Source organism: Lemur catta, chromosome 9 (genome assembly GCF_020740605.2).
Source record: "Lemur catta isolate mLemCat1 chromosome 9, mLemCat1.pri, whole genome shotgun sequence".
Taxonomy (NCBI): Eukaryota; Metazoa; Chordata; class Mammalia; order Primates; family Lemuridae; genus Lemur; species Lemur catta.
The window spans coordinates 27,563,197-27,587,883 of record NC_059136.1 but is presented as its reverse complement, the minus strand read 5'-3'; the positions used below and the strand labels follow the sequence as shown (position 1 = coordinate 27,587,883).

The following is a 24,687-nucleotide window of genomic DNA, read 5'->3' as shown; positions in this document are numbered from 1 at the left end:
TTTAAAAATGCATATATAAATGCATAATTATACATATGCACAGTGTATCTCTTTGTGCTTATTGTCATTGCTCTGTGATGCCTGCAGTGGCAGCTGCGTGACTCTGAGGAGGGCTGCCCCAGAGGAGGGTGGGGTCCTCAGCCACCTGCCACGTCCTGCTAGGAGGTGGGGAACACGGGGTGGTTCTGAACCTCAGAAGTGCTTGTGCAGTAGTAGCAAACATGAAGAATTCAAATGTCATCCCCAGGGCTTTGATGCAAAGGATCTGTGGTGCGGAGTCCTGGAAAGGATTGATATAAAATCTCTCTGAGTGGTTTGGAAATGCCACCTGAGAGGCAATGAACTGATGTCAAGAATCTTTGAGGTTAAGACTTCTGACATAAACCCTGAAAGAGCCATCTATTTAATTAAATAAAAAATCCTTTGAGCTGTTTAAAAGTAAGTTAGTGGGAAAGACCCATAACATGGATGTAAAAATAATCAAACATTCCTATTTATTATCCCATATATTAATAATATAAGAAATGCTGCAAATCAGATCAAAGCAAAGTATTTTTGATAACTTGATCATCAGGAGAATTTAATGAAGTAAAAGTAATCTTGTGGGATCAGTTTTAGAATTGGCCCCTGTCCCCTTCCAAAGTCCCAGAGTGTGTGGAGGAATTTCGCGGACTGTGGCACACTCGTAGGGCAAATACTAAAATCACCTGCACCGCTGAATCTACAGAAAGGGAACAGGTGTTGCTTAGGGCCCAGAAAATCAGAATAAAGGTGACATTTTACATCTATTTTGTATCTGTCTCATGTAAGAGCAAATACAAGTTGCAGGTAAGGGACTTACTTAGTTCTCTCTTTTGAAAATAAGGGAAGAGATTCTCACCTAAGCCCTTTTCTTAGAGTATTTACTTTAGAAAACGTGTCACTGTGCATTCTCTGTCTCTTTTAAATGTATATAAATTCTTAAAGAAAAAAAAGTTTTTGCAAGTTTTATGACCCAGCAATGTCTTTCTGAAGGAGCTAGAAACCATCTCTGTGGCATACAATCAGCAAGGAAATTAACACCTGTATCTCCCAGTTTCTGGGAGACGGTATCTCCCCAAGTTACAAAACTACCTTCCATCATAAAGATGCTAAAAGTGTATTTTTCCTTAGGATAAGGCCTATTAGCTTACACAAATGTCTACCACAATTGCTGGGTGAATCTAGGATGAACACATGTGACAAACAGCGCTGTCAAGACCTCTTACTTGAGGACTAGTTATTGCTTATCTGGAGAACACGTATGTAATGGGCTCTAGCTGATTGGCTACATAAAAGAGTGAAATTTCTTTCTATCTTTACCATCTCTTAACAGACTGTTATGTGCATCACATTCTGGTTTAATGTTTATTCAATAATAAAATTATTTTCTTTCTCTTCTGCCTTTGCGGAGAGGTTCTCTGGGTTAGGAGGAGATTTTGGTTTTAATTATATTTCCCCAACAACCATGCAACTCCTCCTCCCCCATCTGCTCCAAGACAGACCACCAATTCCATGAGAACAGGGTCTCAGTCTTTTTCTCCTGGGCCTCCCCAGTGTCTCTGTGTTAACTGACACATAAAACATACTTAGTGGGGTGTTATAAACAGGTAATGACAAAAGATTGGATGGTGGATGGGTGGATGTATCCATCAATCCATCTGTGAAGTTGAAGTGCCTATCTTGGTGCCCATTACAGAGCAGACAGTCAAAATGTGTTGGATGGATGGAAAGAAGGAAGGAAGGGAGAGAGGGGGAAAGGGAAGTCACCTGAGTGAGTATGTATTTCTAGACATCAACATGGGTTGGAAAGTCACATTGAACATCTTCTTAAAAGGACAACAACTCATAGATGCCCAGGTCCTACCATTTCCACAGCTGTATCCCCACAGCCAGGTCCTCTTCGCCTGTTAACCCTCAAAACCAATTACTGCCGGAGGCAGGAGGGGCAATGTTGGGATCTCAGGGATGATCTTTTTCATTGCAGTGATAAAGACCAAGTTTCCTCTTTTCATCTTACCTTTTTCCCTTCCGTGCCTTCTCTCCCTTGCTTTCCTGGGAGACCTTTGTCCCCTTTAAAACCCGGCAGACCTGGGAGGCCTGGGGGTCCAGGAGGGCAGTCATTGCACACATCCTGGGGCAGAGGAGAGAGAGAAAGATCATAAATAACTAAAACAGTTGCAAAGCAAAGCACAGTGACTATGCCTCCTACCTCTCCAGATGGAAATTTTGTTTTTAAATACCAGCAAAAATGGAAAAGCACATAGGTAGATTGAATCATTACCCAGATACTTTTGCGTTAAAACTTTGCATTTGCACTTTCTGAACTGAAAGTTAGATTTCAGCACTGTGTTATCTGGATTACCCCACTTCTATTTCCAGCCAGCCAGACTGCTGGGAGTGTAGCCTAAGAAAATGAGTCCAAATGAAAAGTAAGGTCCAAAATGCATGTAAAATATTAATATTAATTAACAATTAACATCTGTTTATATTAAATCAGTGCAGATTCAATACAGACACTTAGTATTATTGAAAAGAGCATGCTGTGTCCCTGAGGTTAGAGACAGACAAAGCTGAGAGCTGGATTCTCTGTCTTGCATTTGCCTAAGTCAAGCGGTTTCTGAACAAGCAGAACAAAAGGGACAACAGGTGCATCCCCTCAGGACTCTGTTTCTGTGACATGAACCAACTCTGGCCACGCTTAGCTTTATCCTTTGCTTTAAGTAAGCATTTAATAAATGATCCCTGGAGCTGAGCTTTGTTCTACTTCTTCAAGGCAGGTAAATGCTGCTCTGGAGTACGTCCAAAGTTCTGTCAGCCCAGGGAACGTGTTTTCTGATCTGTGTCATCTCCAGGTGCTGCAGTTTGGAGCACATGATGTACCAAATCAAACTCACTTGACCACGATCTTGCCGACCTCATATGCCCAGTCTCTTGGATTCTTCCCCGGTCTTCCTCTCTAACCCTCTCTAACCCTGCCTTTCTTCCACCCCTTGTGGTAAGGGTTTAATGAGATAATACAAATAAGGCACTTAGAATAGTGTCAGGATAAATAGATAGGTAATGCCCAGTACATATAGCTATTATTATTAATTCATATATTCACTCAGTCACTCACTCATTGAAAAAAAATACTTGGCAAACTATCTATTGTGTGTCTAAGCTTGAGACCACAGTGAGTGTGGGTCTTGAAGAGCTCATGGTCAATGAGTGTCAATTGATATAAATAAATGTACTAACTACGGTCCTTTGAATGCCCCACCAGAGGGACCTGCAAAAACACATGGAAGCTGCACTGTTCACATTCAATGAGGTGAGGTCTCGGGTGACTTAGTATTCATCTTGGTCTCTGATTTCAAGATGGTGAAGTGTTTCCACAAAAACAACTCTGAATGGTTCACCTTCCTTTCACGTGGTTCACACCTACTCAGTCTTTGAAGATCCATTAGAAGTCCCTGATGGCCTCAGGATGGGGACAGGATCCTCCCGCTCCCACAGGTGTCAGGACTCCTCAGTCCTGAAGTACTTGTCTCCTTGTTGTGAAATGATTGGCTTTTAGTGCCATCCTCTCCCAGCAGACAGATAGAAAGTGTAAGCACTCCGAGCACAGGGCTGAGTCACTTTATCTTTGTACGTCCAATTCATAGCCAACAGCTTTCCCCAGAGCATGAGCTCAACAAATGAATGAACCAAGCAGTCCAGACAACAGCCAACCAACCGACTGATCAACCGACCAACTGTTCACCTGACTTTTTGGTGTCTTGTGCCATCCTCCCATCGTGGGTGGTTTGAAAAGCTTATTGGATTGTTTTTGTTTTTTGGAGAATAGGGAGTGGTAAATATTGAAATAAATGAAGCAAAAGTGAATAATAGAAGATGTTTTGGCTGCTGGTTTTTTTGTTTGTTTGTTTGTTTGGAAGAGTGGCAGAGCTGGGAGGAACTGCCCTATTCCTCGATCTCATCTTATAGTACCTTAAAATGAGAGGCATCCATGAAACACTGTAATGATGGATGGATTGCTGGAAGGAAGGAAGAATGGATGAATGGATGCCTCACTATGTCATCATATGCAATACTGTATCGAGTGTGGTAGAACACACCAAATAAGTGCTCAGTAAAATGCCTGCCACATGGAGGAATGTTGAAGTCTTAGCTATATTTAAAAAGCAATCACTGCTTCCCAGGAGTAGAAATAACCTCTAGGTCATCACATCCAACTTCTTGCTGAATATCTGAAGCCCCACTGCATATTTCTACCAAAGGGTTGTATAGTCGACATCTCACCATCTCTAGGTGACAGGCAGAGAACTCACTGGCTTCATGTACTTCAACAGATGGCTATCAGGAAGCTCTGGCTCGTGCAAAGATGAAATTAGGTAGCAGAGAGGTTACACATAAGGGCTTTGGAGTCGTCACACAGGGGTTGAGTCTTGGCTCTGCCAACTGCCCAGCTCTATAGCCTTGAACAAGTGACTTATCTATCTATATCTCAACTTCCTCATCTGTAAAATACAGATAGTAACAGAACTCACCCCCAGGAATTTTTGTAAGGATCAGGTGAAAAAATATTTATGCAAGAGGGTCAAGTAATGGAGATGATCTGAAGATAAGCTTCCCAGGCACAAGTCCAACTACAGAAGTTCATTTAACAGGGACTCTTAGAAGAACTTTCTACTCAGTTTTCCAACCATCAGAAAGAGATATGTGAAGTTATAAAACTCTCTGAGCTGAGACAAATATTCTATGATACAAGATGACTTCTCAGCAGGAGAGGCACCTGCCACCAGCCACCGAGACTAGACCAGCAGGCTTTGACCTACAACATCAGGGCGGCAGCTGCTGACTGGACAAAACAGGGAGGTAAAGGTGGTCTGCTCAGCAGACCTGGCCAAATCCACCTAGTCCGAGCTATTGTCTACTGGTTTCCAGGCAGAGCACAGCTTCGTGGGACCAGAGAGTCTCACAAGCCACCTGAATGTAGGTGCTGGCATTCCCTCTGGGGTTCCCAGCTGCCCTGATGAACACAGCTGCATCGTTTAGCAATTAGGAAATATCAGTTTAACCAAATATCTGTCTCAATGCTGTGGCCATGAGGCGTGATGCTTAACCCTCACAGCACTCACTCTTACCACGGGCATGAAGATCAGAACATCTTGAGGTTGAAATCCTCAGGGGAAGGGTTTGGGAGGAACAAGGGCTGACACAAACCCAGATCCTTCTAGAGCAAGGGAACTATAAGGCTAATAACAGCCTGTAATCAACAAGGAATTGAATCAATAGATAATGATTGCTTGTCATGTCCTCGACTGTGGGAAAAAAAAAAAAGAACTCTCTTGTCAACAAAATCTGGTAAAGATTGTTCGCTACTTATTTTTTAATAAAATGTATAACTTTCCATCAAGGCATCTCAATGTGTGGCAAGATTAAAAGTCCCAGGCTTCTGAGAAGGTTTTCTTTTGCTTTCAGTCCCCTCCCTCAGTCTCATGCGTGAACATGTACTTTCTGAAATCACCCAAGTGTGTTTTAGAATACGAGAAGTGAGGAAGGGGCTCGTCACATAAAGTCCTTGGCAAACTTCACCTAGTGAAGTTTACAAAGGCTTGAAGTGGAGACAGCAAAGGGGTCCCCCACACTCGTTGAAGCAAAACTGTTCTTTCTGACACATAAATCCTATGCCACCTCTCTCCCATGCACAGCCTGTCCCAGCTCTCCACCATTTAAGACCCAGGCCCCTCGGCCAGGCACCTGGGCACCTCCACAATTTAGGCTTCAGGTATAACTGCAGCCTGCCCTGCCCTCTCACAGCCCAGTTATACCCACTGCCTCAGGGCCTCTGCCATTCTTGGCAAAATCGGACATGGTTCTGGAAACCAGGTGAGTCTGCACCCAAACCCTGACTCGTCCTGCCTAACGTGCCCAACACCTGCTTTAGCCCCACTGAGCCTGTGCTCTGCCCTTGGCACCAGCAGGACCCACACCCAAGCTGTTTGGCTTCACCTCTGGCTCTCTTTTCAGAACACAATTTAGTCCAGTGTGGGGTTAAATGCCAGCCTCTGGAGTCAGGGAGATCTAGATTCTATTCTTAGAATGTTCTATTCTATTCCATTCTATTCATTGACTTTTACCATGTCTCAGATTTCTTATATTATATGCAAAACAAGAACACAAATAGTATTGACCCCATAGAATAATGGTGAAAATTAAATAAGAAATGCACATCAAGCACTCAGCACAGTGCTGTCCAGGAGAACTTTCTGCTCTGTCTCTGCCTTTCCTGACAAGACAGCCACTAGCCATGTGTGGCTATTAAGTACTTACGAAGTGGCTAGTGTGAATAAGAACCTGAATTTTTAATTGTATTTAATTTTAATTAATTTAAATTTAAATTGACTCATGTGGCCAGTGGCTGTCTTATTGGACAGTGTGGCTTTAGTATATCACCAGGCTCATAGTGAGTTCTCAATTTATGTTGTTGCTATTATTGTTAATACTACCACATAGTTATTCAGGCCAAAAAAAAAAAAAAAAAAACAAACCTTATTACTGAGATATCCAATACCCCATCACCATTTTCTTTTCTTTCTTTTCTTTTCTTTCTTTCTTTCCTTTTCTTTTCATTCTTTTCTTCTTTTCTTCCTTTTTTTCTTTTCTTCTTTTCTTCCTTTTTTTCTTTTCTTCTTTCTTTCTCTCTTTTCTTGCTTTCCTTCTTTCCTTTTCTGTCTTTCCTTTTCTGTCTTTCTTTCTATTTCTTTCTTTCTTCCTTCTTTCCTTTCTTCCTTTCTTCCTTTCTCTCTCTCTCTCTCCCTCTCTCCCTCCCTCCCTTCCTGCCTTCCTGTCTTCCTTCCTCTAAAGCAATCCTCCCAATCAGCTGGGATTACAAGCATGCACCCCCATGCCCATCTAATTTTTAAACAAAATCTGTAGAGATAGGGTCTTGCTATGTTGTTCAGGCTAGTCTAGAACTCCTGGGTCCAAGTGATCCTCCCGCCTCAGCCTCCCAAGTAGCTGGGACTATAGGTGAAAGCCACCACGCCTGGCACGTCATCACCATTTTCATAACACATGCACATTTATTGTATGCTTTTACCTTAACCAAGAGATTTATGTCCTCTGGAGACAGTAGTGAAGAGAGGCCCTGTCAAAGTAAAAAGAAGTACATACATACATACGTGCATACAGACAGTATATTCCATGCACCTTCAAAAGGTGAGAGGCCATCAGAGTGTAAGCTGTAACTTGTAACACACCTGTGCCATGCATGGGACACAGACAGCCCTGGGTGGGCCGAGCGTGGGAGCCACAGGAAGAAGAACCTCCCAAGGCAGCAGCTGCACAGGCTGCCTGTCCTCGCTGAGTCTGGCTGACTTCAGGCCTTCCTGCTCCCTAGTTTCCTTCCGCTGGCCCCTTCTCTTCTCCTTGTGGTCCCTATTCCCCACCCCCATCCAAACCTGGCAGGTTGCACGGGTCCCATGGGAGACTAAAGGGCGAACTGTCCACAGCCTGGATTGTCGTGGATCCCCCAGATGGACAACAGCTCTGCTATCAGTCACTCACAATCTAGTGTGAATTTAAACCCACGTCTTCAGCTCCCCCAGGTGAAAGAGCATTTTAAACTTCATTTTTCATTATGAGTTAAAAGTCTTTAATTATAGAAAGTATATTCCAAGAATCAGAAGTAAGTATAAAGCCTCTGAAGGCATTTAGGAATCTGCAGATCACTGAATTCACACCCAGATGCACTGTGAATTAGATTTATTATCGTGCCTGTCTTGACTGTGGCCGGCCCGGAACCCAGTTGAGGTGGAGGCTTAGTTCACATCTGGGTGCCAGGAACATAAGATGAGGACAGAAAATGAAAATTAAAAGGCAGACACTAAAGGGAAGAAGGGGTTCTTAGGTAAGAATTAGACATTGGCATGCCACTTTGCAAACTTCTAAATTTTGCAACAGCAAAGGAGTACTGGAGGCCGCACTCGCCAGAGGTAAGGTGATAGATTTAACAATTAAATGTGCGGTAGGTGATTTCTTCTTGTAATTACGTTTGCGTTTAAGTGTATGAATTATAAATCCAGTCTGTCATCTTGGGGGGGCTGAAACCAAGACAATTTTTCTGGCTACTCCCCACTTCCTGACCCATGGGGTTTCTGTCCCGTCCTGTGGCTAACAAAAGCCCTCTGAGGGTGGTGACTTAAGTTTGCACAGGATAACTGCTGTAGAGGCTTGGGTGGTGTTTGTTTGTTTTTTCTGTTGATATGCTCAGAAATTCAATCAACCCACCCTCTAGGCAATTGCAAGAGTGGCTGCCTCAGAGAGACCAGGGTTGGGTCACTCAGATTTGGAGGCACGACGGGGCAGTGAGAACTCACTTAGGAGGCAGCTGCTAAAGCTGAGGCCAAGACGCCCCTAGTTATCCGAGCGAGATCCTCTGGAGGAAGGGCAGCCTTTGCAATAGTAATTTATTAAAACTTTAATTGAAAAAGGGAAAAGTATTTTATTTCGAAATCTTATATGTTTTTCCATGAAAAGTTAATAATAGCAGGGGGTTCAGAGGGTTCAAATGGGGCATTTTTATGCTGCTGGCACTGCATCATTTGGGAATCTTTATGCTGACATCTGAGCCCTTTGTGAAATTAGAGTGAGCCGTATTAGCTACCGTGGCTGGGCGTCAGTCACAAAGAAAGAGAATGAGGAGTGGATTTTCAGTCTCGGTAGTGTGTGGCCTTGGGGACAATTTCACTAAGGTCTTGCTCTGACCCATTTCTGCATACCTCACAAAATAGGGCTTAAGGAGACACGGAGGACGGGGGTCTGGGTGGAGGCGGTGGCCTCATGAAGATGGACACAGGGTGCACAACTGCCATTTCCACCTCTGCCGAGCTGGTCACTGATGGCGGATTGCTGTTAGACCCAAGAAGTTAAGAAAACCCACGGCGATGGAATGTTGGGATAGATGGCACAGTCTGTGCCCTGCCCAGACCCCCTCCTCCTGGTGCATCACTCCCCCAATGCTGGGCACCTGGTGGAAATGCCAGAGAGATTACACAGCCAAAGACTGGCCAAAGCAGGGGTGGAAAGGGCCAGGCTTGGCCCCAAGGTGGCACAGGTGGTCCCATTCACGCTCTAGAGCTCTATGTGGGGTACGGCCGAGGCTGCCTTGAGCTGAACCCACATTTTCAACTGCTTTTTCCCCATGTCGTGTCCTGCTTCCCTCGATCCCTGCAGGCTTCCCCTGACAGCACACCTCAATCAACCACTGACAAAAAAATCCCCACTGTGGGCTCTGCTTCCAGAGCCTAACCTGAGACAGGGGGATTCCTGGACTGGAATTCTATGCTTCTCTCCAGGTGTGGGGAGCACTGGAGGAGCACTTTAGGGGGCTTTGTCCACCCATGGAGGGATGGGACCGTGCAGTGAAGGAAGAGTTCAGCAGGCCTGGGTTGTCCATATCCTGCATGTTCCAAAAAAAGCTCTGACCCCTGCCTGGCTCCTTGGGGATCACCTCCAAGCCCTTGGAATGCCCTGTCTGATAAGAGTCTTTGTTTACCTGGGTCCTTTGGCCAAGCAAAATAGTTGATGCTAACAGTGTGATTCATGGTGGGGACTTTGGGCCACACGGTGTCAGTCTGGCCTCTGGAGAGGCTGGCGACTCCATGCCTAGGTGACCGATTCCCAATAACATCTCTGGACAACAAGGCTCAGGTGACTTCCCTGGCTGAACACTTTGTGCATGTTGTCACACACTGTAGTGGGAGAATTCCGTGCTTTCTACACAACTTCACAGGGAGAGGACGCATGGCAGCTTGCACCTGGTCTCTTCCTGGACTCCTTCTTGTGTACTTTTTTCCTCTGCTAATTTTAATCTGTAACCTTTCACTGTAATAAATCATCACTATAACAGCTTTTCTGAGTTCTCTGAGTCCTTCTAGCAAACCATTGATCCTGAGAGAACCCCTGACACAATGACTTACCTGATTAGCGAGATCAGAGAGACCCTGATAGCCATCAGGCCATCCTTGGGACCATTTGGAGGAGTATGTTCAGTCAATCTACAATTGGGCCAGCATAGACCTGTTTTCTCTCTCTCATTCTCTCTCTCAAGCTCTTTGTTCTGCTGGTGACCGGCTGAGAGATAGTCACAATTATCCACATTGTCAGCTAAACTCTACTCTGGTGACTTAATTCTCTTTGAGGGGAGGTGTCAAAGTCCAGTTTGGTAGAGGTCATGTGAACCCCCATTTGACCTCTGGCCTGAACCTCATTCCTCTGCCCACTTCACCAGGGAGGGCCTTGCGCTTGGACGATGTAGTGGCTTCTGGGAGGCTTATCTGGCTTCTGCAAAGCTGACTCCATAGAGGGGGGACATGCATGAACGAGTTGTCCTAATCTCTAACAGCACTTTACACTCCTCCCATTGGGAAGTCTTCAGTGAAAAGTTGCTGGACCCTCATAGGCAACCAGTGTCCAGGTCTCTGCTGCACCCGCCAACTCGGATAGGGCAGGGGTAGGTGCCCGAGCCCACAGAGGCCTTTGTGCCTAGGATCCTTGTCTGGAACTTATAGCAGGCCAGGCTTGCACAGGAGACAAGGAGCCTCTTGGATCCACCTTGAGGTGAAGCTCCTGCTAGGGGAGCATCTTGGTTTCTGAAACCAGACTTACGGCTTCACTCATGAGCTGGCAACAGCCCAGTCTTGACCACCCCATCTCTTCCATCTTAGGGAGCTCCCTGCAATGGGCTCACATCACCCACAGCTGCACAGCTGCCTCCCACCCCTTGCCTGTGCACCCTCATTGGTCCACCATGGCTTGGCAAGAACGGATGTTTCTGTCACATCACAAACTGGGTGACTGGGAGGGCTGATGTTACCCAGCACAGGGGTAGGAACTGGGTGAGTCAGGAGTTTCCAGCAGATGCTGCTATTGTCCAGCTGCTCAGCCCAGCTCCATTTTTAGCCTTCTCTGTCCTGCTCCATGCCCTGGGAGGCTGGAGCCCTGTGATGTATCCTGGGCTCACTGCCTGCTGGCTGGCAGTTACGGTGGGTCAGTGAGGTGCACTGCCAGGGAACTGGAGGGCAGGGGAGTCCTTCTGGCAGTGGCTTTGAACCCACAGCTAAGCTCCTACCTGCAGTCCCTTTCCCACCATTCTACTCTGCCTGGGCCCTGAAAACAGGCGCAATGGTGGTAACGGATGCCCACTGGGGTTTGTCTCTGGGTCTCACACCATCCCGGTTTAGTTCCCCCTGCCCACAGCTTTATAAAAAGTCCCTTTGTTAAAGTCTCTTGAATCATCTGAGTTGCATTTTATTTCTCACTGCAGCCCTGACTGATAGTCAATATTCATCCAGAACGGTAAGATGACATACTGGTTTGCCAGGAGGCCCTCTTTCTCCTGGGTTTCCTGGTGCCCCCTACAAGAAGAAAGAAAGAAAGCATCAACTACGATAAGCACAAAATGCTGATCCACTCTACCCACCTGCTCTGCCAAACTCTATGTCTGCCAAGTGTAAATCAGTGGGAAACGAATCGTCAAACCATAAGGACTCACACCAATAAAAATTCATGTTCTCCCATCTCAGCTGAATGCCCAAGGCTTCCCAGGAGACAGGTGACAGCGGGAAATGCTTAGAACAGTAGCTACCCCTTCCATAACTCATATCCTAAACACAAAGCTAAAAACAACTCATGCACGCAGAGCATGTACACGCATGCGCACGTACACGCCTGTCTTGAAATTTCCCAATCTTTCTTCAAACACAAGTGGAAGGACAGCTTTGCATAAGAGGAGAATACTTCTACTGGACTGGCTATGAGAATGTGATGTGGAGCAGTTAAATTTGAATATTTGAAGATAGGATTTAGAAGGTGACTTTCTTTTTTGAGATAGACTCCAAGTTAGTGAAGGGTTTTTATTGTTCCTGCTTATAATGAACTAAAACTATAGAGGTGGAAAGAGGTATGTCTAAGCTTACTAGTGCCAGACACCTTTGCCCTGTAGGTACTCGTGGTTGTCAGTTATCCACTTGGTCAGTGGGTATGGATCATGTAACTCCTATGTCCCCAGCATGCTGGCAGACACCAAGGGCCTACAGATGCATGAGACACATGGTGCCTACTTTCTTGGTGCTCAGACACATCTGAGCAAAGGCGAGATAATGGAGATAAAGCAGTGACTGTCATTGTCACAAGGTAGGAAGTAGTCCATGCTCAATGAGCATCAGGCAAGTCCGTGGAATTCCCTTGAAGGGAGAGAGCCATTCCAGGGATGGTTCAAGAACAAGTCCATGGTGAAGGTCATGCCTGATTTGAGCAGAGCTAACTGTCTAGGTATGTACAAAGTTGACCAAGAAATAGGAAACATTGTATGGGATACACAGGAGCTTAAAAGTTTCTGAAAGCATAACACAAAGGGATAAGACATAAAACTACTAGTAGATAACAGAAGCTACAATAAATAGAAGGGCAAGAAGGAAAATCATGCCCATGGGTTTCCTGGAAATCCTTCACTGAGCTGTGAAGCTGGCCGCACAGTCAAGGGAGGCCAGGAGATGTGGAAGGTGGGCTTCCAGGGTAAATGCAAGGACCTCCACTGAGCCCACCATTTCTCTGTACTTACATCCTGGCCAGCTGGTCCCTGGGGGCCAGGGAATCCAGGTGAGCCTCGTGAGCCCTGAAGAAAAATAAGAGAAGATAACCCATAAAATTTTAAGCAAATAAGACCTCTTTCTCCTTGGCAATAGTTGGCTCTCATTGCACAAGTGGCCTGCTGCTCTGAGGAATCCGATGCAATGCGTCTGCCAAAATCACCCTCCTCAGATCTCACTCATTTCCCTGTGCTCTGTGGAGGTGGATGTGTTTAATGCACACAGAGAATATTCTGGAAAACCTGCACTTCAAGCCTGCAGACTCGGGCCCCATTTGCAGACCCCTTGCTTGAGTGGAAGGACCGGCTCCTGCGGTGAGACAGGCCCAAGCTCAACCCCCAGCTCACCCCTTTCCTGCCTGTGGATAACAAGCTAAGTCAGTTTCTTTGTGGAGACTCTACCCAACACTCAGCACACAAATGACATTTACTATTCTCCACAAGGAAATCATTCCTATTCTGTTGAAAATTTCTGGAAAACATCATGAAATGGCACAGACATCTTCATTATGGATCTCATTTCCTGTAACACTTTTCCTTAAATAGATTTGCACGTGGGAACTGCCCGTCCTAGCAGGTATGGGATTGTGCCACCTGGTGCTCGGCACCTAACCTGCCTCTTCCAGGCCTTCACACACCCGCCCTCACACCAACCCTTCTCAGAACCCTGGCTACCTTCCTCTCTTTTGCAATAACTTGCTCTGACAGCTCATGTCTATCAATTCAGTGCTCTGAGCCTCAATTTCTTTATAAAAATGGGTATAAAAACCCCTGTCCTTAATTCAAAAATGATATGAATGGTGTTAATTTAAAATATGTGCACGTGGCATGAGGTACAACATCATCCCAGCTGCTAATATGCCTTCCCTCCTCCAATAGGGTGACTTTATAGGAATTCACATTTCCTGGTAAATATGTGCATGTGCACATCATCAATGGTGCAGCTCCTAAGAACAAATGCTTGCTGACAGCTCTCCTTTGCTTTAGCATAAAATTAGTCTTGCAGATCTGCCCAATAGTTCATGGGTCTTGCCCACCTTACAGATGAAGAGAAATCACCTCATGGTTCACGGCTGTGTGGTTGGGGCGGTGAAGCCAGGATTCAAAAATCAGTTCTTCTGGCAATTTGATTAAATTCATTAAACCACAGCTGTCCTTCTGTGATGGAGACATGCCACAGTGCAATGCTAGTGTCAGTTTGCCCAACTATAAAATGGGCATGCTTGGTTGGTAACCCTCAGCATCCCTTGCTACTCATACCCACATCCATCATATCCTACCCCATAGGTCAGTGTTCACATTTTGGAGAGTCTGCACTGTTTAATCATGTCAGGAATTTTCAGAAGCTACTTTAGCTTTTGGCATCTCCACTTTAAAATTGCTTTGATCAGAGCAGGATTCCTCCCATAGCAACCAGCCCTTTATTTAAAGCATACTGTACCGGGGGACCTTTTTCTCCTGGTGGTCCGGAAGGGCCCTAAGAAACAAACAAACAAACATGTAAGCAGATTTGGGATGAAACGTTCATCTAAACATGTTATGGTGTTTACTTCTAAGCCAGGTCTTTGGTTGTCCTAGAGGAGCAGCAAACTTCCTCCCATCTTTACGCTGGGCTGCCACACTCTCTCCCACTTGCCTGCCTACAAACACTGCTCACAGGGATCTCCCTGGAACCTCCTCCATGTGCCTCTGGACTGGCAGTATGCTATCCTTGTCCCCACGTGGCTCCTGATACCTCTCGTTTGTAGCTCTGGTGTGGAGTTGGACCCAGCAGTCCCAGCGTCCCCGAGTTGCGAACCCTTGGAGATGCATCAGGATGATCTAGGGCACACTAAGGGCCAGGCTCCCCAGCCACGGCCTGTGTGGCTGAGGCCACAGTGGTGTTGCTCCCTGCTCCTGCAAGGGGTGCCCCCCCACCCCACAGACATGGGTCTGCCAGTCTGCAAGTGTACCCAGCCCTGTGCCCAGCCAGAATGTGGCTTCTAGATATAGTACTTCAGATACTGTTCATTGGCTGACTGGAAGGCATTCATGGACAATTCCAGGTCTTGCAGTGAGTAGAACTGATCCTTGCCCTGAGCCTTTGCTGCACTGGTGTTTTTCCATGAAGACTCTGTCCTACCTTTCTACCCAACATTCTTGTCACGCTCTGGTTCTCACTTTAGACTTCTCTGCCCCTGGCTTCTCCCAGGGTGTGCACTGGATGTGGTCCCCAGGCCCTGCACACACCCTACCTAGGGCTGAATGCCCAGCATTGCCATTGCCTGTTGGCCCATCTCTCCTCTCCACTGAATGGCCTGCACACTGTGTGCAGCGGGCACCAAGTCTGTGTTCTCACCATGCTCTCCCCAGCACTTAGCCAGTGGCCCCTGTGCATTGTGAGAACACAACAGATAGAGCACAACAAATGGCATTCTACCAAAATTAAAATTTTAAAGCACAAGGAGAACTTGTGAATTAATTGTAATCATCACTTCTTTTCATTTATGATCAAACCAAGGTCCAGAGGAGACAGAGACCTGCTCAAGCCACACCAGGAGTCATTGGACAGGCAGGTTGTGTCATTGATTAGGCGGGGTCAGTCCCATTTTGCTGTAGCAGAGCCCACAGGAATATGCCCAGGCATTTCCAAGAGAAAAAAAGTATTTCACACCAACACCAAGGTTCCTGCAGTATGATGAACCAGGTAACCTAAAAGCCTGCCCATTAATATGCCCTGGAGGTGCTTAGGGCAAGCATTGTTTTAAGTGAATAGTTGAGCACTAAAGAAAGTAGGACAATCTCCAAAGATTTAGAGAAAGAGACCACTGAGAAGCAGTGCCCTAAATCCGCCAAGATCTGTCCTGGAGGGAAGCAGGTTCTGAGGGCTGTGCAGAGACAAGAAATGAGGTGGGAGACTCATTGGTCAGGAAGATAAAACTTAGAACACTAAGTAAAGGCAGGATCTTTAATAGGTAATAACAGGGTCCATAGTCTTTTTCTATAGCGGGTTGGATAATAAAGTGAAGGGGTAGAGAAAGAAAAGATGTCACAGAAATGCATCTGTCTTTGTCTAGGGTAGAGGTGCATAATGAAGAAAAGCCTCCTCTGAGGACTCACCCTCGGGGGTCTGCCTTCACAGGCATCTGGGAGCTCTAAGCTGTAAGTCCTGAATAGTTTCAGCTCAGAGCCAATACATTTGCACACAAATAAATTTCTAGATGCCTAGAAAATCGCCTGAGTATAGCAGGCTACAGGGTTTTCACAGATATACTGTCAAAGGACGAGGACTCACAATCCCAAATTACAAAACTATTCACCACAAGAGTGTCAGTGGACATAACAAGTAGGAGAATGAGAGTTCCCATGAATTTCAGATGGTAGGGGGTAGTCAAATGCAGGCAATAAATGAGATCTATTTAAAAAGACTAAATTTATAAAAGAAGAAATAAAACACTGAGAAAATAACATGGCATTATAAAAATAATCTGGTAGATATCAAAAGGAGATAGAAGTTTACAAATGGAAACATAAAGTCATTAAAATAAAAAAATGTAATACTAGGTTAAATAAATTTGCAAGTAATACAAAATGGGAATGTCCAGGAAGAATTGCCTTTAAAAAACATGGCAAACGTTATTTTGTGTTAAATAATAGCCTGAACATCAAAGCATTTTCAGCACTTTCAGTACCTGAATATTATAGCATCTCTCTCTCTCTCTCTCCCCCCAACCCCCACTCCTGTCCCTCTGTCTGTCTCTATCTGTTAGAATTATATCTCATTTCAGAAATGATTCAAAGTCATACACACACAGGAAGGACTGTCTAAGGGAATTCAGAGATAAATAACTCACAAGTACAAAAATAAGGGGGCTACCAGCTATTGGTCTAGATGCCAGGGTGGCCCTAGCTGCTTCCCGCACAGAGAATTTCAATTTGAACTGTACTGGAAGCCTGTGAATTGCATATAATCAACATCCCTTTGATATAGATGGAGAAACTGAAGCTAAACACCATTAAATAACTTAGCCAAAGTCAAGCAGGTAAAATAGTGGACTCAGAGTTCCCCCTCTGGTCTACTTGACTCAGAAGCTATTATTCCCTCCATCGTATCTCGCTGCTTTCTGTCAAGGCGGAAGTCAGTGGCGCAGGTGGACCCCATACAAGCATCTGACCTGTGCTCCTTTCAAAGTTGCTCCCATGAAGCTGTATACTTAATCCTTAAGGAAAGGGCATAAGGGACAGTGCGTTACACAGGCAATGTTATTATGTCATTTTAGAGTCATCCTTGTTTTCAAATTAAATTCCATGATCAACCTTAAGCACTTAACTTATTTATCAAACTATGTTCCAAATTCCTTTCTGAAGTCATTTAATCTAAAATCCACTTTGAAGGATGGATTTTTTAATCAAAGGTCTTCATTTAAAATCTTAGCATTATCAATTATTAGCTATTTGACTGAATAACCGAGTTATTTAGTCAGTCTCTGACCTTCACTTTTCTCCATCATAATACAAAGCTAGAATTATTGCCTTGCCTTGTGTTATCAGAAATAAAAGAAGATACTGTAAGCAGAGAAGCAGGCACTGCCTGAGCCATAAAAGGCATTCCTACAGCTATTTTGTTAGCCTACTTTTAAGAAATATAAAGGTGTGTTGAGGAGGAAGGGAGATTGTACAATGACTTTCTAAATAATTCTTATATCTGAAGCCTAAATATATTTTCAACAATTACAACACTTTTATTCAAAATTATGCCCTCTGATGTGTTTTCATAAGTCACTTTACCCTAATACCCAGAGTTTGGACTCCAATACCAGTTTCTACTTAGAGGAAGTACTATGACTCCCTGAAGAAATGACTGATTAGAGATCTGGACAAGGAATGTACGTGACAAACTGAGGACATCCGGTCATTCTTGAGAGCAAGGAAACTATTAGAATGCTAGGCTTGTGTCAACTTGAAAGGCTTCTATTGGCACAAGATAAGAAAATGTGAGCATCAAAAGGAAGAATCCTGGTAATGTATTAAAACACATCAAATGTGTTATATCCATGTGTTCAAAAATTATATTTAGAACAAACAAACAAACAGACATCTAATTGTTCATCTTTGCAAGATCCTAGGGAACCAAGTCATTATTTGAAAACAATGAAAGGGAAAGAGTCAGCATTTATATTCTGCCTACCATGTGTACTGTAACACTGGGTATGCAAATAGTAAACAAGGGAATGTTTCTCTATACAAAAATGTTTCAGCTAATACAGAAAAAACTGATAGAACTAGAACAACACCAATTTGCAACCCTTGATGTGCTAATTGGTGGGAGCCTTGGACATCAAAGGGTGAACACTTCATAGAAGAGACCCCGCTGGCCATCTTGTGCCTCCTGATGGAAGAACATGCCACCTGTGAAGTCTCCTCAACAACATCAAACCTCAATCAGATCAAGCCTCTAGGCCTGAGTACTATTTTATAGGAACTACAGGGACAGAGGTACGTGTTAAGCTATTAAATTAGCAAATTCAAGACAGTGGAAAACTCCATGAGACCAGAAAAATAAAATTAAAAACCCAGCTTCATCAATGAATAAATTACGAAAGAAAGAAAAAAAAAAAAAGAATGCAGGGTAAATCTATAAATTAATGAAATATTTTTTTTAAAAAAATTCAAGCAATTGCTATCTGTTTACTTTATATGGATCTTGATTCAAATGAGAGAAAACTATAGAAGAATGACATATATAAAACAATTAGCAATTTGAACATTAACTGGATATTTGATGGTGTTATAGATTTTTTTGAGGGGATATGTGATAATGAAATTGTGGTTACATTTTAAAAGTCTGTGAATACTATGAAAATCTCTATGCAAATTAACTAGAAAACATAGAGGAAATGGAAAAATTCCTGGAAACACATAACCTCCCAAGACTCAACTAGGAAGAAATAAAACCCCTGAATAATGAGCAGTGAGATCAAAACAGTAATAAAAAATCTTCCAACTAAGAAAAAAGCCTGAGAGGCAATTTCCTGAGCACTGGCCTTGGGGCAATGCTGGGAGCCGGGCGCTGGGGTCACCACTGGCAAATGCCTGGTGTTACCAAGCAGTGACCAGACAACACGGGGGTACTGTGGCTATGACACTCCTATCTAGGGGAAACTGGCCTGCCTGATTCTTGGACAGCCCGAGTGGCTCTCTGGTTCTTACAGCCAAAGGCAGTGGACTAAAACAGGTAGAAAAGACATGAATTAAAAAAAAATCCACTAGACATGTAATTCAATCATGTAGGAACAATAATCTATATAAAAAGACACTGCCAAGTGTAAAGACTGTGTGTACGTGAACTTCTGTTACTACAGTTGACCCTCAAACAACAGGCTTGAACTGTGTGGATCCACTTATACATGGATTTTTTTCAGTATTGGAAAATTTGGGAGAGATTTGTGACAATTTGAAAAAACTCAGAAACCCACTTAGCCTAGAAATACTGAAAATATTTAAAGGTTAGTTATGTCATGAATGCATAAAATTCATGTAGATACTAGCCATTTTATCATTTGCTACCCTATAATTAATATATACAAATCTATTACAAAAGTTAAAATTTATCAAAACACACACACAAACACAGACTGAACACAGCACCATTTGCTGTCAAGAGAAATGTAAACAAATGTAAAGATGCAGTATTAAATCGTAACGGCATAAAGTTAACTGCAGCCCGTACTGCACTACTGTACTAATTTCCTGGCCACCTGCTGTTGCTGTTGCAACGAGCTCAACCGTTGTGAGTGTTTGCTCAAATCACCACGCTCCGCTGATCATCTCTGCGTGAGCAGTTCGTCTCTCCAGTAAATTGCGTATTGCAGCAAAAAGTGATCTCATGATTCTCCTGTATTTTTCACGGTTAGTGCAATAACATAAACTTTGAAAAACATCATGGGACCCATTCAAAGTGCCACTAGAGAGGCTGGAAGTGCTTCCAAGAAGCAGAGAAAAGTCATGACATTACAAGACAAGACTGAATTGCTTGATTTGTATCAGGGATCGAGGTCTGCAGCTGCGGCTGCCCCTGTATCAGACAGTAGATTCATCTTGGAAACAGACAACATAAACTCACAGTCTTGATGAATACAGTACAGTCTTGTAAATGTATTTTCTCTTCTTTGTGATTTTTCTTAATACATTTTCTTTTCTGTAGCTTACTTTATTGTTAAGAACACAGTATGTAACATAGGTAACACACAAAATGTGTGTGAATCAACTATTTCTGTTATTTGTAAGGCTTCCAGTCCACAGAGGCTATTAGTTAAGTTTTGGGAGAGTCAAAAGTTATATTTGGATTTGTGATGGCTCAGGGGTTGGCGCCCCTAACTCCCAGGCTGTTCAACGGTCAACTGTATTGTCCCCCTGCTGGGAAAGCAGTTAAGGGCATTTGCTTGGAGTCACAATTCTGAAAGTCCAATCTCAGCTCTACCATGTCCTGACTGAGACATCAGGGAAGTGGTTTCACATCTGGGCCTGCTTCCTCATTGGTGAAATGAAGATTGAATCTGCTTTCTGGGGTTGCTGGGAGGATCAAAGGAGAGCACGCCCGTGAGATAAATGAGAGGTTGGCGCGGAGCCTTTGCTTACTCTGGCCTCTACAAGTCAACAGCTGGTGTTGGCTGTGATTGTTATCACTGTACATTTCAGTGGCTGCCACCTCTACTATTGTTATATTATTCCTTGCAAGGTGAGGGAGTGCAAAAAACCCAACCCCTCCGTTAGGGCCCTTGAGCTATTTTATTGCACAGAATGGGTTCTGTGCTCCTTGCTGCTCTTAGGCTACAAGGGCACAGCAGGGCGGTGAGCCTGGCCCCTGTGTGTGCACCCTCAGTGCCTGCCAAAGTAGGGCATCAGAACAAATAACACCAGAGAAGGAGGGTGAGAGGCTCACAAAGGGGAAGGGTCATGTCAGGCCGCAAAGGCTGAGACAAACAACAGGGGAAGAGGATTATTATGGTGTCATAGGGCAGAGGCTGGGAACAGGTATGCCCCCCCCCCACATTCTCATGCTGGAATCCTCCCAGCTCCCCAGTGCTGCTGCAGAAATTGTTGGCACTTGATCCATGAGGAAGCTGATGGCCAGGGTAGGAAGGAATCGGTCCTGGGTTACATGGCTGTCAGCGAGAAACTTGTCCTTACAGACCCCAAGCTCCTGGTGTCAGGAGACTCTTTAGAACTTTGATCTGTTCCGAGGCCTGAGTCACCTCATGCTTTAAGCATTTTAAACCTTGCTGAAGGAAGATCAGAGACAACTTGAAGATTAAAAGCATTTTTGGTTTGTGTGTTCATTAATATCTTGAAGCAGGAAGCCAAACCCCCAAACAACTGCCTCTCCATCCATTCCCCTGCCCGGTGATGCTGCAGAGGTTGGCGGATGGAGCTCCAGGCTGCCTTCCAGGGAGTCAGTGCTGCACTGGATGCCAAAGGTCTTGAGGCCTGACACCAGGGAGGAAGGACATGGAGAGTGACTTACAGCCAGATCCATCCTTAATGTACCTTCTCTGAGGGATCTTAATGGAAATGAATAAATCCTGCCCACTCTGCTGAGGCTGCAAGGTGAGGTGATGTAGGGGAATGAGAACTGGTTTCAGAGGGTGTGGGAAGTGGGTCTGTGTCCTGGCCCTGCCCCTGCACTAGCCAGGTGGCACAGGCCAAGTCACTTTACCTTCTGGACTCAGGTTGTTCTGGAAAGCAGTGACGTAGCAGACATGCCAGTCCCCTCCCCCATATTCCCTGGACACACACCACCCCAGCAGCTCCCCTGCCACAAGCACCTGCCCAAGGCTTTCTTCAGCCCCAGGAGGATGCTTGGCCAAGGCACAAGGCAGGCAAGGAGCTCCTGGGAGTCACCTCCCGAGAGCAGCCTCCAACCAGAGACAGACAGGAGTTGGTATGTAAACATCTCAGCTTTGTTGTTCCTTTTGAAGAACACCTCTGAGACTGGACAATGTTGTCACCCAGGGCTCTCATCAGCTCAGGTGAGTCCCATCGCCCACAGCTGCCACCTGCACATGAATGCACTGTCCCTTGGCTCTCTTCCTTGCTCTGTCTCGCTTTGTCACTGCCTAAGTGGCGATTTCTGAGATCATCTCCCAAATAAACTTGCCCTTGAGTCCCATTCCCAGGGGCTGCTTCCATGGGATCCCAGCCTCAGCCAAAGGCTAAAACCACCTTTCACAGGACTGAATGAGGAGGTGGCTATGGACGCTCTGAGACCCAGCACAGGACCAGACGCAGGACAGCTCCGCAAACGGCGATGTTCCCGTAAAGAGGCCACTGTGTCCTCAATGAACTTGACATGCCCCCACCTGCCTCCTGCTACCAAGCAGAAACCTTCTCCTCTTCCTCCTCCACGAACCTGTGCTCAGCATATCCTTGAACCCTTCATGCAGATTCCCAGGCCGTCAGCAGCCTAGGCTGGTAGCCAAGGACAGGATTTATGAAAATTCAATAACGTTTTATCCACCACGGAAGCTTTTAATAAGTCCAAGTGGTAGCAAAGACACTAAAAGTTGATTTAAAGCGTCTTCACTGGAGCTGGCCAATTACTTTTCAGGTGGAATCACTTAGGCAGGAACATTTTTCCTGGGTGATTTTAGCTGGCTCCGAAGTAGGAGGTGTGGTGAATATTTCCACCTCTGCTGTCTGGCTTTGCGATTAAGGGTTGACACAGTGAATCCTTAGGAACAAATGGGAACATGCAGAACTCTGTTAATTGATGGGGAGGGGGGTGCCACATCCAGGTCATGGGTCTACAGTGTCACTTATGGTCAGTTCTCTGTTCTAAGAGGCGATTCCCACATGAATCAGAATCTTAGCTCCAGCAGAATAAACCTTATGCAAACAAAGATTTCAGAAAAAACAACGTCTGAACTATGGTGTTTCCTCACTGCATCTTTTACCATACTATTCCTTCCAGTTATAAAAGACTGAAAAATAATATCCAAAGAAAAATATAAAATTGATGAAATGAAGTGGAGGATTGTGTTCATGAGAATTTCTTTTAAGCAAAACAGTTTAACCAAACTAGACATTCCTAAAAGGATTCCACATGCCTCTTCCTGTGGTTTTCGGGGACATGCAGCAAGACACAGACACACCTTCCTACCACCTTGAAATGAGCCCTCATTGCTAGCGGGTGGGAGTAGAAGTGAGGTGGTCATTTCTGGTGGGGAGGCAATGGGGTTCACTTGAGGGGGGGGACAGAAAACAGAATTTGGGGGAGAGACTAAGATGCCCAATAACTATTCTGGGGTGTAACGGGACCACAGAGGAAAGAAAGGGGGATTTTATTTTACTTTGCAAGTGACATTATGGGTAATATCACAACAATAAGGATTTCCCTTCTTATTCTTTGGGAGTCATATATGAAGAATGGCATCACTCTTATTCTTGGTTGTGGCCTTCATTTCTAGAACGCAAAACCAAGCAGAGACTGGACTGCAGGTGACTGTGGTTTATATTCAGGTTACATTTAATAAGGGCAGAATTAGATTGTGCTTCTGGGTTAACATAATAACAATGATAACGATATATGAGTAGTTTGGATAGTCCAAGGCTTAGCAATGGCACTTGAAAAGAACTGGGTATCTGAGCTTCTTTTAAGTAACTATAAGACATGACCATTAAGAAAAAAGGAAATGCAGTTTTAAGGTGCATTAAGAGGGTATGGTGTCTTTAGCAAGTAAGAGACTAAACAGATAAAGATAAGACTTCAAGATTGAAAACTGACTTTAAGTTCTAAAGGCTATCTGTCCAGTAAAGGAGAAAAGAAAAGATGTATTCTTTATGACACAAAGGGGAGAATTCAAAGCAATAGGGGAAAGATACAGAAGATCATAATTCTACCCTCAATGAAATTTCTAATGAATTTATATTCTGTATGGAAATACATTTTTAAATTCCAGAGCCAAGTGGACTGGCTTTGAAAGAAGAGTGCCTTCTATTTCCAGAGGCACTGAGGTCAAGGCTGGTTGGGGATGTTGGTAGCAATATTCAACTTGGCTGAGGGCCTGAATTTCATTGATCCTGAAGATCAGAGGTTTTATAACTCAGAGGTTTTAGCAATTCTTAAAGCTACAACCTCTAGGGAGTCTGCAGTCTCACACCTAGTAGATTGATATTAATTATTCATTAATACTGACAATTTGAGGAACACCTCATGGATTTTATTTTGGAGACATGATTCCATTTATTTTTTCACCTGTGCTACTTACAGAAAGCGGGATAACTTTTTTTTTTTTTTTTCCTGCTTGAAATGCACGAAAGCACATAGTTTCTCCCATATCACGCGCCTTTACTAGCCAGCTCAGGGTCATTGGGTATGATTGAGTGTCTCAAAGTTTGGCCTGTCCTTTTTGTTTCTTTTTTAATTTTAGTGAGTTTTATTCTCTCCTCTTTGAATCAGACAAGTTCTGGTCTCTTCAAAAGCCTTGTTCCCCTAGGAAGCACCCAAGTCTTACGCCAGCATCAGCCACAGGAACAGACCTACCACAGCACTGACTTGAGGACCAGCGACCACAATCCCATCAGCTGCACAAGGAGTGTCCCTGCAGGGAGGCCCAGGCTGTGCACTCCTGCAGGAGTGACCAGGGCACGGCTATGTGCCTGAGAGCAAGTAAGAACTGACTGAACAGGGACTCACGGGAGGGCCTGCAATCCCAATGCCGGGGTCACCATGGCTGCCAGGAGAACCAGGGATCCCAGGTACACCGCGGTCCCCCTAGAAAGACAAAAACAAAATCAAGACATCAGTGCTAACAGGGACAGGGCCAGAGTACAAAAGGAAATATGCTTCCTCCAGGATCCTGACTGTACTTACATCCAAGGCTCCTCCTGCCACCTGGCCGCCATGGGCCCCGCTGTGGGTCCCCCACTGTCCTGCTCAGTCCCACACTGGGCGGACCACAGCCACCAGCTCTGATCAGGTGTCTTTCAGGGTTGGCTGTTCCCTGACCTTGACCACGGCCCCAAATGTGATTGTAGCAATATAACCCCAATAA

General features: G+C 44.7%; 1 protein-coding gene across 1 annotated transcript in view; it reads right to left on the bottom strand.

Annotated features, from left to right (window-relative positions):
- COL22A1 (collagen type XXII alpha 1 chain) overlaps positions 1-24,687 on the bottom strand; it is a 253,599-nt gene that overhangs the window by 52,937 nt on the left and 175,975 nt on the right. Inside the window, exons 40-45 of the mRNA XM_045561068.1 lie at positions 24,330-24,407; positions 14,097-14,132; positions 12,629-12,682; positions 11,379-11,423; positions 7,106-7,153; positions 2,039-2,152 (exon numbers count right to left, since the gene is read on the bottom strand). Of these exons, the coding sequence (XP_045417024.1) occupies positions 2,039-2,152; positions 7,106-7,153; positions 11,379-11,423; positions 12,629-12,682; positions 14,097-14,132; positions 24,330-24,407 (375 nt within the window). The remainder of the gene's footprint in view (positions 1-2,038; positions 2,153-7,105; positions 7,154-11,378; positions 11,424-12,628; positions 12,683-14,096; positions 14,133-24,329; positions 24,408-24,687) is intronic.